The 15,251-nt window shown below is 40.9% G+C and overlaps 1 protein-coding gene across 29 annotated transcripts in view; it reads right to left on the bottom strand.

Annotated features, from left to right (window-relative positions):
* ANK3 (ankyrin 3) overlaps positions 1-15,251 on the bottom strand; it is a 296,280-nt gene that overhangs the window by 119,622 nt on the left and 161,407 nt on the right. For all 29 annotated transcript variants that reach the window (XM_068688711.1, XM_068688729.1, XM_068688723.1 and 26 more), the window contains exons 7-8: positions 13,747-13,845; positions 3,217-3,315 (exon numbers count right to left, since the gene is read on the bottom strand). In XM_068688711.1, the coding sequence (XP_068544812.1) occupies positions 3,217-3,315; positions 13,747-13,845 (198 nt within the window). The remainder of the gene's footprint in view (positions 1-3,216; positions 3,316-13,746; positions 13,846-15,251) is intronic.

Below are 15,251 nucleotides of genomic sequence, written 5' to 3'. Positions count from 1 at the left end.
TAGCGACAAAACCTTTGTCATTCATCTTTAAGGAGTTATTTTGTGTTCCATAATCAACATTTATATGGAATAGCATCATGATGTCTAACACATTTTAAAGCAGAAAAATAAAAGCTACAGAATTCTGCTTCGCTTAAAATTCCTGGAGAGGTCTCACCTGCATTTAAAAATCTGCTAACAGAATCCTCACTTATTTTCACATGCAAATCTATTTTTCAAGTTGTGCGTGTATTCAGCACGCGCCCCTACCTTCCAGAGCACTACCAGGCTGGGCTCAGACTGGGTATCCCTCTGACAGATGTGACTTGACACAAGTATCAGAAAACACAGCCCTGGTTGCTTTGACTTCCAATACGTTTAGAAGTGGTCATACTGTTGCAAAAAGACATGACTGAAGCTTTTGTCATCTCTTGTTTTTTTTAAGGCCATTCTACGTCTACGACATTGAAAAAAAAAACAGATGGCACTTAAGAAAAATGGAATGTCTGCAAAGTTGACATACCTCAATTGTTCTGCCTTGGAAAACAACATTGGGTCAGGTAGGAATAAAAAGAAAGCTTTAACAGGAACATGTGTTATAATGGCTCACAGCAATTAATTTTTGGTATTGAATACGACAGCAAGGCAGACACTCCTGAAACAATATTCTTTTTAACTTTAACACCACATCACTCTGAGACCTCTCTTCCTCCTTGTACTGATTCATAAATCCATTCTGATCTACTCCAGCAATGCTCTTGCCTCTCCAAGTCTCCTTGGTAGAGCCACTTACTGCCCAGACCAGGGACTGGTAAACCCTTGCCAGGATGAGTCAGTGCCGCTGGGAGCTAAACTTCCACTTAGTCACTAACTGGCAGAAAATGATGCCTCTAGTAATGTCAGACAAGTGCAATGATGAGTGACACACAAGCAGAAGTTATGCAAATCCTTTCTGATTTATAGGGAGAAGGGGTGTTTGAAGAAACAGGCACTGTCTGGGGAAGTTAGACAAGAAAAAGAAAGAAAAACTACAAAAACAACCAAAAAAAAAACACAACCAAACAAAAACAACAACAAAAACTAAAACCCACAAAACCTTCCTGAAGCACACTCATCCATTGCCTTTTGCCTCACTGGGAAGCTCTGCCAGACTCCAGAGCTGTTAACGCTTCTGCCCTCTTCCTGGATCCTGTTTCCGTTGTACCCTGTATTTTTAATTATAGAAATTATCCTAGTATCTGACTCTGGGGTCTGTGATACAGAAAAATGAAACAGATCAGGAGTTTTTGTAACTACAGGAAAAGAACAAGCTGGACTCAAACTATTTAAAGTCCTGGTCCCAACATTTTGGTTGCAGTGGGCCATGTAAGTTCTTGCAGAGAGGACGCAAAGATTCCCTTGCCAGGTCTCTTCCTCCCTGTTGAGACCAAATGCACATCTGCCACATCACCAAAACATGGTCCACCCCACCACAAGGTATGACAGGACAAACTTGCCCCCTCAGTCTGACAGCCCCAGTGTGCCCCATAGGAGGCTGGTATTTTAGTCCAGAAGAGATCAATCAGAGTCACTGAATGGTTGAGCATGGAAGTGTTTGAAAAATGTCTCAAGTACAACTGAGTACAACTGTTTTTTTTGTTTGTTTGTTTGTTTGTTTTTGGTTGTTTTTGTTTTTTTTTTTAAGGAGGAGGAAAGAGAGAGGAAGAGAGGAGGCAGCTGCTCAGAACAACAGCCACATCCCTGCATGCAAAACAAACCCAGGAGGCAATCTTACCCCTGAGAGGTAGCAAAGTGCTTCTAAGAACCTAACAAAACAAACAAAAAAAAAATCAGGGGCAAGACAAAGCCTGCAGCATGGGGAAAAGAAGTTTAATTCTGATCAAGTGCTATATATGCTGTCATTTTGAAACACACAGGTAGAAAGTAAAGGGAAGTAACATGAAAGGAAAAAACTGATGTTGTAGACAAGGGGTACTATGTCCTGACAAGAGCACTGGCTTGTTTGGGATCCTGTAGAGGCTCCAATTCTATGCATGCTAGTTTCATCATACTATGTATAGGACTGAAGACTTTATGCAAGCTGCTCTGTAAATCCTCTCAAGATACTGTGCCTCTCCTAGTGCCAAGCTCAAGAAGAACCCACTGTCCATGTTATCCATGACAAACCATCTCTTCCATATCCCCCAATTAGGAAAAAAACACACATTTTACAAAGAAATCATGAATGACTTCTTAGGGTAAAATGGAAAAAACAACCAATGAAAAATGCATGGACAAAGTGAACAGAAAGTAAGTTTCTGAATTTGACAGAAATTAAAAAAAAACAAAAACAAAAACAAACATGTGCTTCAACAAACACCAGATGATAGTTCAGAGACTGCTGAAACACTAGAAAACTGAACAGAAACCTGTGTAACTAAAAATGGAAGATGGATAGGTGACAAGCTAATATTTCGAGGAATTGAAAATTGTCCAAAAGTTAGAGTCACAACCGAAGATTTCCCCACCCACAGAGAAGCATGTTACAAAGACTGCTGTGACAGCCCAGAGCACTTGTTCTTGGTTTACCTCCAAACTTCAGAACCTTTCCTTTTCTTTAGACCACTGTGTATGTAAATAAAATACTCCTAAACTGATTAGATTGGATTTTAACAACAATTAGATACAAACATCTGCATTGATCTTCCAAGACACTCAGTGACTCGAGTCAGGTGTCAGCCTGCTGGAAACCATCACTACACCTGGCCCATTTGCTGACAAATCCAAGGCAGCAGATAAGCAGAGTCAGGCAGAGGCTGAGCTGCTGCACAGCCCTGCAAGAGGGAGGTGAGACTCATCAGCAGTACTGTGCTCTGTGACACTGCCCTGTGGGTAAAAGAAAGGCAACCACGCTGCAGTTGAACGTTACTCTTTTAATATTCAAATTCTGAAAGATCTGTACTGAATTCTCGGCTTTTAGTGTATTCACATCTAATCGCAACTAGCTCATAGCAGCATCTAATTAAATGCTCTGAGAACATGGAAAATAGTTGGTTCTGAGCTTTGCCATGCATGGTATTTCACACACAGTTTTAACAGACATAAATTGCTAGCATCCTACTGAAATCCTTTTTACAAAAAAGCGATGCATTACAGTTTTGGTAGCCTGCCAGGAAGACAAATGATTTAAGCTGTACAGCAGCTAACAGGTCCCAGGCAAGAACTCCATACAGTAACAGCATTCATACTGAAGCTTACCCTTGTTTTGGCATCAATTTTAGCTCCTCGATCAAGTAGGAGTTTGACCATATTTGCATTTCCTCTCTTCGATGCAACATGCAACGGTGTGATATCATTCTGTGGAAGAGAATAACAAAACAAAACGTGAAAACAAATATTCATCTACCTGTCTTTCAGGATCTCCATGATCAGTTTTGCTCACAGAATGAACTATGCACACTTTGCTAAAGGGTAACACAGCTTTGTTTCCCTGGGAGCATGCAAGCAAAAGGAAGCTGTTTTTTCCCACATGTGAATTACTGGTCTGAGACTACGACCTTTGTATTATCGAGGCAAATGTTCAAGTTGTGGTTGAAGTTCAAACGAGACATCCTGACTGTGCCTCAGTTCTCAGTTTTTGTATTGGAGTTAAATATCATCAATTTTACTCTCTAAAACCTAGCAATTTAATTTAGCTATCGTTGTTTCTGAATACTTAGTGATAGGGATTAATACCTCAGAACTTTATTGGTCAATTAGAATTCATGAAAAATAAATTAAAAAATACATTTGCAGGTCTAATTCAAAGGGAACAAGATGTCAGTGCCATTTATTTCTGTCAGCAAGCTCTGATAGCCTCTTAAGCACCTTCACGTCACAGTTACATCACTTATTTCCTCTACACAAATTGTTCCTCTAATCGATGTAATACTTTACTTCAAGTGAGACTGTAAATAGGCAGATATGCTTTGCTAAATGACGCCTCGCAGGACGGCAGCTTGTAGCTGTGCTGCACATTGAGGGCAGTTACATAACCAGTGCGTGCGCACACAAACATGCTTTTTTAACAAGATGTAGCTAGGACATTTCTTCATGCTCTGATGAATCCTTTATCTTCTGGTGTATGAAGGCCACATCCTGTATATATTTCATCATACAGAGCCAAGTGAAGATAAAATAACTTAAACAGAGCATGCAGCTAGGGTATGGAGACAAACAGAATTATCAAGAACATGTTCCTGCGCACTCAGGGGCAGCCAAACAGCTGGCTGTGGAAAACTGGCTTCCCCATGACTGAGCAGAAAGCAGTAAATTTTAGTGAGCATATATCCTATGGCTGACTGAATTGGAAAGGCACCCATCACCTTGAATAGCTGGAGAGCCATTCAAGTGTCTTACCTGGCCAACAGACTGTTAAACAGCACTTCCTCAAAACCACAGGTGAGTGAAATGATAGAGAACCAGTACCAACAGAGTATCTCCTCTCAGATGTGACAAGTTGACGCACAGCTTAATAGTAATGCCAAGCACCTAACCCAATATGCACTATCTTTATTTATAAGCAATTACACTACGAAGCTAACCTACAGCTACCAGAAAATACTAATTAGTACTACCACAGAGGCAAACTACATTTTAGAAAGAAGAAATAACTTCTTTCTCTAATAATAATCACATCAGAGCATCTAAGTTACTATTCCAGGGTAACTTGTGATTTCTTTAAAACATGAAATAAAACAAAAGGCTGCTTAACACATTAAACAAAGAGTATGCTAAGCCTGATCCTCCCAGGGATGTAAAACTGTGTGATTGCATGATGTGCAATTTGCAAGTTGGTTTAGAAACAAGAATAAAGGTGGGGGAATATCCATTTTCATGGTCAAAGTGAGGAGTCCTCCTTAAAAGACCTTCACATTTCAGATTAGTACTGAATCTATCAGGACCTGCTCCCTGTGCAGCTGGTCTCAGCTTCTGGCAGGGGACAAGCTCCCTGGCTGAGAACATGAGGAAATTCTCCAGCACCTCACAGGGACTAAGCTCATTCCTTTGCTGGAGAGCTAGCAATCCATCTTTCTTTCATCTGACACACTGTCTTTACAAAAAGCATATATTTTAATGTCTTGAGGATCTTGAAACTCTGAATTACATTTGGTTGAAAACAGGCAGCGGGTCCACACTAGGAAGAGATCAGTAAGTAAAGGATATGTTCACTTCAGACACAGTTTGTTAGGAAAACGAATTTCACACAGCTACTCTGAAATAATGAACTGAACAGTAAGAATCAAGGAAACAAAACCTTACATACCCATTGAAATATCTGTTCTTATGGATGAACGAGATCAGTTCCTATCTGTCCTTATGGATGAACAAGATCAGTTCCTCTTTCCTGGGAAAAGAGCACTGCAGGAGCAGTATTTCCTCACTCTCTAGTTTTCATCACACACTATTAATCTACTCAGACAGTTCATAAAAAGAATTAAGAGACAAAGAACAAAAAGCATATTTGGCCCTATTCAGCCCTAACAGCTCAGGGACACATTGTGGGGAAACCTAAGCGAAAAAAGAGAGGGGACAGGTCTCTATCCAGAATTTAAGTTTGGCATTTAGCTATTTGCACTTTTACTGGTAGCAAACAATATGAAGTAATAATTGTGTATGCAGAGAGTCCTGAGCCCTGAACAGAAGAAGAGAAGCATTATGTGAATGTTCACACAACTGCACGCTGAAGTTTAGGGTGAGTAACTCTTCTTTGGTCAAGACCGTGTTTGGCTAAGGCTTAAAGTATCACACCCAGATGCATTACGCTCCTCCCATCTCTCAGCATACATTTGTGAAAATTAAGCACAACTGAGATAAGAATAAACCTCAGACATAATCATCATTAATATTTCTGATGACAAAACGTAAAGCAAGCAATTCAAACCCCAGTTGTTTGTACTTGTCACAAGAAAACAGATTTTAAAAAAAGCTTAATAATATGCACAGCTTGGGTGTAGGTTATTAAAACTGTGGTATCAGCAAACAATATAGCCACCAAATGTAAGGTTCTGAATTCTTCACTAAATCAACAGCATCTGCTGTCTTTTCAGTCTATTTTTATCTGTTTGATCTTCTATAAATTTCTCCCTTTGTTCTCAAGATAGAATAGTAAATCAGGAAACTTTTGAAGATGTTTTCCTGCAGTAAAAAAGCTGAAACGCCTTCAAAAAGTAGCCAGAAAAAGATGAGGTTCAGATCTAGAATGTCTATTGGAGCATTCCTTGCCCTCGCTGTTGAAAAATCAAATGCTGGATAATGTCTCATGTAGACACCTTGACAGCGAGCTCCTTTGTTGTCCAACTTGGGAGTTAACCAATTCTGTAAGGAATACGTAACATAACTTGTAAGAATAACAACATGAAATTGCACAATAAATGCTTTTAGCGTTCTGAAGTAGTACATGGCCTTTTCTCTCCCCCTTGGCAGATGTCCTGGGGTACATGACTCAAAGTATTCTGAAAGTGTATACAGACCAAAGTGTGATATATAAGATGCATGTTTTTTTTCTATACCTCACGGCATTGTGGACGACTGTTTTCCCTTTATCTCTATCCACTGCCTGCTGCAGCTGCTACCCTCTCATGCAGGGCCTGTGCCTTCCCTTTGGAGTCTCCCAACATTCAGAAATCTGATGGGTAAAGAGAGATCTGCTTCTTTTCTTGATGGCTTCTGCTCATGGCTGATGAGAGGAGACACTAAGCCCTTTCAGCTGCATCTCTATCTACAGCTTCGTAAGAAAATTCAGAAAACTTCAAGTTATCCTGTGCTGAGCTATAAGCCACCTACATTTCCCATCTGAAATGAGATCAACTCCTCTCTGACACATGCCATCATCCATCACAGCTCACCACAGCAGTCCAAATTATTCCTGTTACAAATTAGCAACACAAATGGCTAGGAAGTCAGAAAAAAAACAGCAACAAACTTAGAATGGACAGAGTGCAAACACTATGTATCTTGCAGCTTTATTTCAATGCTTTTAGAAAATGAAGAATTCCCCCCCTAGATTCTGGTATGATATGCTATCCTACAGACTGCCTTTTACTTACCTCAGTCTGAGTTTACAAACATACAGATGCCAATAATAAACAAGAAAAGTATTTCCTCTTATAAGCATCATATTGGGGTCTGAAGTGTAGCTTTAAATACAAATAATCAAAAGGTCAAAGTTTCCTATTCATGCATCACATTGTTTTAAATGCTGACTGACTGGGATACGCTAGGTAGCACAGGGATGCAAGAAGAAATCCCCCTGGGGCACTGGTGCTCTACCAGTGATACAACACCCAACTGATTCCCCAAGTACTTCCAACAGTCAGAAGGGGAAACTGCTCCTCTCGCAGTCCTGCAAGGGCCAACCACTGGCTACGTGCAGCCCAAGCAGTTTGCTTGTTTGGTTGGGTTGAAGGACCTTCTCCATTCCCACACTGCAGCTATTGCCAGGGGCAGACCACATAGAGAACTGTGAAGACAGCTTACCTCCACTGCTTAGCAATCCTCCCAGACCCCCACCAGAGAACAGTTTTATACAAAAACTCCATTTCTTTACCTTCAATTAAAAAAAAATAGTTTCTTAACAAAATATCCAGGTGAAGCTGGAATTTAGTAAGATTGTCCTCTGTTTTTCCAACTGAGAGCAGATTCAGAATTGACTAAGAGTGCATCAAGAAAACAGAAGCTGAAAGCAGGCAAACTGCTAAAGCGTAAAGTTTGGAAAATCTCTCCATTGTTACGAGTCCTTAAGAAAAGAGCTTAACATTGATTGTCATATACTGAAATCGTCATCAACAATCCTGCATGGCTATTATCAGCATTGCCAGTTTGTGGGGGTAGCGAAGGATTATGCTGTGTATATGAAGACTGTTATATGTAACCATGCAGCTACAACACATATAATAGGAGAACAATCAGTATTTTCTCCTCCTATATTTTTCTGTAATTCAGAACTGGAGCTAAAGCTCAGTACAACCCCTGCAGACAGAAGTGTTATGTTCTAGTAGCTGTTGCTGGGATCACCGAGACTTGCATGGGATTTTCAAGTATAAAAGAAATGAGATGTACAACCACAATCACACAATCAGACGCTCTTCAGGAAACCTTATGACAGTTCAAAGAATTTTCAGCTTCTTTCTCCTCTGTTTACTGTTAATGAATCTTATATTGTGCTAAATTAATCCTTGCGTCTACTTCTCTTTCTTCAGGACTGAGATATAGAAAATGAATCCTGGAAGAAAAGAAGGAAGAATATAACAAGGAACTGTGTTATGGCAAACTACCACTAGGGAAATAAAAAGATGTTCTTCTCTTATGTTACTGTCACTTACATATTGCCTGCTTTTTTTGATGGGCTAATGGTGTTCTGCTCCTCAGCCTCAGGGTCATCATTAATGCATGCTGTCCTCACACCACCTTCTCAAGATTACCAAATCCTTCCTCAACATTCCAGTAAGCAAACTTTCTGCATGCAAAGCCCACTCCCAGTGGAACTGAGATCTGCTCTTGAGTAAGGAGTGCTGTGAAGCTGGGAGGCTCTTCACAGGACTGGATGCAGACACATGACACAGTGACTACCTCCCATCTGCTTGGACAAGAAAGATGTGGGCAGAGATCACCTTCACATCAAGAATGACTTTGCCACCTGAATCGTCTGACCTGCTCAAGTATGGAATGGATGTGAGGGTCACAGAAGTTCCTTTCAGTCACTGCCCTGGAAGCTGCAGAGAATGATTTTTTGATTCTTTTCTAGCCGTTATGCTTCCTCAGAGAGGGGCAGAGCTTGTGAGGCATTTCCTTACCTGGGCTACACAGATATTTCTACTAGAAGAGAATCTGAGACAGAAGGATGATATCTGAAGACTCTGTGAACCCCCCAAAGATACTTTTTGCCTAATTATTATTCTCAGACAATACATTTTATTCAAAGCACCTTTCCCACCTCCCTGGTCTGCACAGCAGCTGTGGAGAAACAGTTGTTGCGCTTTCTTGCTGCTGACTTCGCACAGGGCAATCTGGCAGCACAGCTCCATCACAGCTGGCTGTGAAGCCCAGCAGATCAAACTGCCTGCCCTCCCTGCACATTGCCCCAGGGATGCACGAGCAAGGCCTGAATGGGAAAGCACAGGCACTCTGCAGGGATTAGAGCTGATTAAGAGCAAAAAAGCTTTCTTGCACCAGATACTGTAGGTTTAAACAGAATTGCTGAGGAAAATGGTTTCTCATTCCTTCCAGTGGCTGTTAGTTGGTTGTAGCATGTATTTCAACATATCTTTCCAAGTCCGAGATAGCAAATTGCAACCCAGTCTACAGCAAATTTGATGGGGGCAGCAGAGAGACAAAAAGACAAAGGAAACCTTCTGTGACCTGTCCTTTATGTCCAGCATAGTCACCTGCCCTCAGGCTGAAGGAGACCTGATTCCTGGTAAATCAGAGTCAAGCAGATGGCACAAAGCCCCTGTAAAAGCATCCAGCTCCAGAAGCAGCAGCTAAGATGGGAGCGCGGCAGTTATCACCATGTGTTTGGTCACTGCATGCCACAGCAACAGGTCTCCTGAACTGAAAGCCTGGAACAGCAGAGCCCACTTGGCAGACTGCATTTATCTATATTAATCACTAGATTAGTAGTTCCAGCAGATGGAAAGTAGATATTAAAACCATCAAAACTCTGGGTAACATACCAGATACAGTTTGATTCGAAGCTACAAGTGGTTGATGAACAATATTTGTTCATAAGGAAATGGTGCAACGCATCGTTGCAATCCTTCAAAGCACAAGTAGTGAGCGTACTCACACGTTAGCTTTGTTGTGAAGCAGCCCGACTTCACCCTCAGTTATCCTTTGTTCTATTCCTCCCCTTCTTTAGCCCATATGTGATTATCTCACAGTTAAGCAAGAGGGAAACAAGGCAATGTGATGAAGGAATTTCCTTAGCTTTGAAGACTTTCAGAGAAGCATAGCCACACACATGCAAGTCTCTTACAGATAGAGATGATGAACAGATATAAAATGCCTGCTATGTCCAAGCCAGTGTGTACCCTGCCAGTAACTGTAACAGGCTTACATTGGATTTTGAGCCCAAGAAGTCAAGCAACTTGGAGTGAGTCTTTTTCCTTCATTACAAAACGGCAAAAACTCAGCCCAATATAGAGATTCTGTTTCATTTGGACAGAGGTTATGAAGAACCTTGGAGCTGCCTCCCTATAAGTGGGTGGAAAGGGGTATCATAAAGCTGATTTTACTGAAGTCATCTCCATCCATCCTGCAGGGAACTTTCCATGCTGTGCCATCTTCCCTGCACTTGTAACAAGCTTGGAAGAGAAAGCACAGACACAGAAGAGCAAATACAGTTCAGTGGAAGAGCTGACACTAAATCAACTGCTGGTCTGGAAGAGTACAAACCAGAAGCAGGTACCCTTCCAGCCCTCCCAGCCTCTACGTTCCGCAGGTACACAGGCCAGCAGGTGCTGTCACACCTGCAAGAGCTCCTGGACCTATGCCTATTTTTCTTAGATGAAATGAAAGAAAGGAACAAGGGAGTTTATGACAGCCGAGAGGCACGCAGGTGTACACTTGCAGGGGTGAGGGGAGCAGCTGCTCTTGCGTATCACTGGGGACATCATTTATTTACAATACAGCACCACTGCTCACCTCCTGTCCACACACCAGGAGCCATCATCAAGCTCTCATCTTTCCCTGCCTTCATTGCTGGAACCTTTTTATTCCCTTGGGGCCCTCAGAAACCCACTGAAAATGTACCAGCTGAAGAAATCTCTTTTGCCTCCCATGTGCCCTCCTGTTTCTTACATCATTTCACCAGCTCCCCTTTTCACCACATTTGCCCTTCCCCTTAAAGCTCAGAGCTCTGCCTTCATCTTCTATGTCCCTCTCATTACCTCCATCCCTCCCCACTGATAGTCAGGTGCCTTCATGTTGTTACCTTCTACACAAGTGTACCACTACCATAATCCTTTAATCTTGCTCAAATACCTCCCCAGAACTGATAGTTCCCTAAACAGTTTAAAATTAATTTCGAGATATAGAGAAGTGTCAATTTGTATTTATTTAGCAGGAACAGAGGAAGAAGAGTTGGTTGCCAGAAGTGCATTTGATACCCCTAAGTTTGCTCTTTGTACTTCTGAAGAGTACAGACACACCGTATGATTTTATTTGGGTTATATCCCTTCCACAACTTTGCTTTATTGCTTGTCTTCCCAGATTGTGAGCAACTCGAACAAGGGGCTTTCCTCCAGGCAAGCCATGCTGCACATTGTGGATGTTGGTTACACAAATTAAACAATGAGGTGGCAGCGGGCAGGCAGTACCTGCAGGTCCTTTTTAGTACCTGTTGTAGTGCTTCTGCCTGCTGTGCACTCTGGGCAAACAAGGATCAAGTAAGGACTCTGTCACCTAGTGCTGATAATGGTACTTTATACTCCATTTACATTTGTCTCCATTTGCTTACAAATTCACTGCTCTCCCAGAATCTGACTCATCAGTCTGATAAGCACTGAAGAACGAAATTCAACTCCATTATTACTGTTATTTATGCTACTATTCTTCCCATCAGAGCTGCCTTACCTAAATTTGCAGCCACCATGCAGTAGAGATGTGCTCTGTGGATTCCCCCACCCAGCTACTGCAAGCACAACAAGCTGCTTCGTGCTCTGAGTCACAGCGTCAGCCCGCTGCTCTTCAGGCTGATGTCAGTGCATCTGCACCTCTCAGTTCTCTGAGCAGACTGCCTCTCTGACGATGACAACTAAAGGAGGCAGAACCTGGGATTTCCAAATCTGTGAGTTTGCCCTTATTACTTCGGATCTACTCTCCAACAATGCTCTTAATCCAAAACAGAGATGCTGAAGCCCAGGGTTTTTTTATTGAAATGTATGCATTGAAATGGTATTTTATTGAAATAAGCATAGGCAGGTGATGCTTAGTGATACTGGTAATACATGTAAATGCTGCTAATTGCTAACGTAGCAGTATGGCTAACCCCTCATCTTGTTTCTGAGTGAGAAAGAGTTGTCCCAAACACATTCACCTTCCTTGCTCCTGTGATTAGCACCTATCAAACACTGAGCACCAAACTTTATGATGGTTTGAAATGACTTAAAATGCTCTAATTTGATTGGATTAAGGCCTCGGGAGTAAGAGGGAGTAATGTTATCAGTGAAAATCAAGCATGCAGTTAGAAATTTCCCAGAAGCCCTTTGCACCCCAAATCTACCTTTAGTTTCTGAATTTCACGTGGATCTAACCTCAGACTTTCTCTCTTTCATCAGTAACAGAAGATCAATTTGAGTGGTGCATGTACGTGTAAAATCATTTGTGAGAAATATATGAGTAGATCCTTACCTTTGATATGCACCTACCAGCTTCACCCAGTATCTGCTAGCATTTCCCTCACCAGCATTATTAAGTACTAGACCATGACTTAAAATAATATTTTTTAGCTTTGGGGACTTCATTAACAAATCTTTTAACTATATTCATAGATCTATGTTGAGTGAATAGTGCCCAGCATCTGTACTTTCCACCTGCACTCCTACTTAGAGTAAAAAACATTCTGTTCCTGGTCTATTATATCCTCCATCAATTCGCCTTACTAACCATAGACAAACTCTACCAAAAAAATGTTCATTTTTTGTTTAATTCTGAGTCCCATAAATAAAATAATTTCCCTTGTAAATAAACGTGATACTATTTTATCGGTTTTGTGGGTTTGCAAAGTTTATCAAGAGTTTTGCTTGATATGTTTTTTTTCTAACCTAAATGATTCTATAATTCTATGTAAATATGTTCTTTAGCTATAGAAGCAGTGAAGTTTTTACATATACGAATTATCTGAAGTAAAAGAAAACATTACAATTTGCTGTTTGCTATGTGGCAAATGCTTTAAGCAGTAGCACAGTACTTATTCTCATGCAGAAGAAATTAAAACAACACATACTCAGAACCTCTGCAAAGGAGCTTCTGAATTTTCCGGTTCCATTCTGTCTATCCACAGATACCATTCCAAGTAATTCCCCCCCATAAATACCATCTCCAATACACACTTGATCCCCCCAGAACACACACACTTTAATTGAAATGCTGTTCTACACTGAACAAGGGGACACCTGGGAAGCCCATACCATTTCCCTCCTGGCTTCCTCTCCTTTTCCATTTATCTGAGGAACTATCCTGTCGCTTTCTGGGCTGTGTCATGACTTTCAAGCATAGCTTATGGGATCAGGAGAGTTATTTCCCCCACTCTACCATGACTTCTGCCATATGGCTCAAATCATCAGCTTCCCACCATCTCTGTACCTCACTCCATTTTCTACCTGTCTTGTTTCTCAGATCTCCTTTATCATCTGACACTCCCGTACGCAGTGAAGGCACAGCTGCTTTATTCACTACCACCACCACCACCTGCCCTTCATGTTCACTGGAAACAACTGCATATTGAGGACAACTCAACAGGGACAGCATTCCTGCCATATGGTAAGGCTAGGTGGAAGAATTCATCTCACTGAATCTTTGCAATGCTGTGAAATCAGCAGCTGATTTTGATTAAAATGGAGGTATTCAAGAGTGAGGAGTAGAGCTCAGGTTCAGTTCAGAAGCACAGACACCCTGCTCCATACTCCTTAGGGTAAAGAGAGCTGTCAGGCCAGGCCTCTTGGCTGGCAAGCACAATGCACATTGTGGAAAAAGTGTTTCAAAGTAAAGATGAAACAAACTTAAGTATAACTATGATTTCATTCTTACCCTTGCAGTGAAGTCCACAGCAGCACCCCGATTCAACAGCAATGTAGCTACATTGATATTTCCATAGTGAGCAGCTATGTGGAGGGGCGTGAACCCACTCTGGAAAAACAAACAAACAAACAATTGATAATTTTTTTATATATATCTCTTTGGTACTCCCAAATTTGTATCACATCACTGACAAAAGCTAGTAATAGGAGTGTGCTGCAAGTCACCATTCCAATTTTGTACAAGTTTTTACTCACTGACAATTATTTACACATTGAGTCTAAATAAAAACATATTGCTCTGCAGAAGGGAAAAAATTAGCATAATTATTCTAGAAGACCAGAATTAGGACAAAACTTTCAGTTACTTCAGAGAAACAGCAACAAAACATGTGAGTATTAAAGTAATGATCTTTTGTAAGAAAATAGTTTCTAATAGAAACATCTACTTGTTATCAGTGTTGTCAGTCTTGCAAGTTAAATCTCTTAGAGATTCTTTGCAGAAGTTCAGATAGAAGTCATTTGATGATACTTGCTTCTTAAAAAAAATAAATTCAAAGTAGATGCAAATGAAAACAACATCAAAGACCATTGTAAATGATTAATATATTTTTTTTTCCAAGGGTTAGTAGCATAAAGATCAGTCTCCCACTGAGGGCGATCACACTGGGTTATGTTCAGACACCACAAGTTATCAACCTAATTAGAAGATGCCTTGCTGATAACATCACTTCAGTGAGTTATTTTCATATTTAAGTAGTTTTACTTCCTTTTAAAATAATGCTAAAACATGCAGCAATTCCATCAGTCCTGCAAAGTATGAAACCTTATGGGAACTAGATGCATTTCTAAATTGTTAGCAAGCCATGCTAGCTGCCACTGCCTTGCTTCGGGAGTTTTGCAGATTTAAAACCACTCTCAGATCACTCGATTTGCTGACACCATCAAGGTAAGTGTCATGCAGAAGCCTGAAATCAGTCCTGGATGCACAACACGACAGGGTTGTCTGCAGCTCTTGACATATCTGGCAAACATCTACTCCATGAGAATCCCTGAAAACTCCATCTTACATAATACATCTCTTTTACAATGGCAATTAATTCCCAAGAATGCTTACTCTCATTTTTAAACCCTAGTTTCAGCTGCAGAAAGCCCTGGTATCTAAACTACAGTCTTCTCTAGCACATGCTACTTTATTTCATCTAAAGCAGGTGTCTATCCTATAAAAGGCGATGCAAAAAGGAGGAAGAAATGATGCAGAAGCACTAAGTCATGGAGGAGTGATGATGCATATATATATTTATATATACCTCTGTTGTTCTATTCACCATCATCTAGGTTAACACATTTGGAAGCAAAGAGGGGGAAAAAATGAACGGTTAGTTCACCACTGGTGATATGGATGCAGAAAGCGTCATGATTGCTACATGGCATGGCAGCTCAGATGACAGCACAGTTGGCACAAAGGAAGCTTGACTGAATGGAAGCTGAATGATCAAGTATTTTGAATGTTAATTG

The sequence above is a fragment of the Anas acuta genome, chromosome 7, assembly GCF_963932015.1.
Source record: "Anas acuta chromosome 7, bAnaAcu1.1, whole genome shotgun sequence".
In the NCBI taxonomy this organism is placed as follows: domain Eukaryota; kingdom Metazoa; phylum Chordata; class Aves; order Anseriformes; family Anatidae; genus Anas; species Anas acuta.
This window is presented reverse-complemented; position numbering and strand designations above follow the sequence as displayed.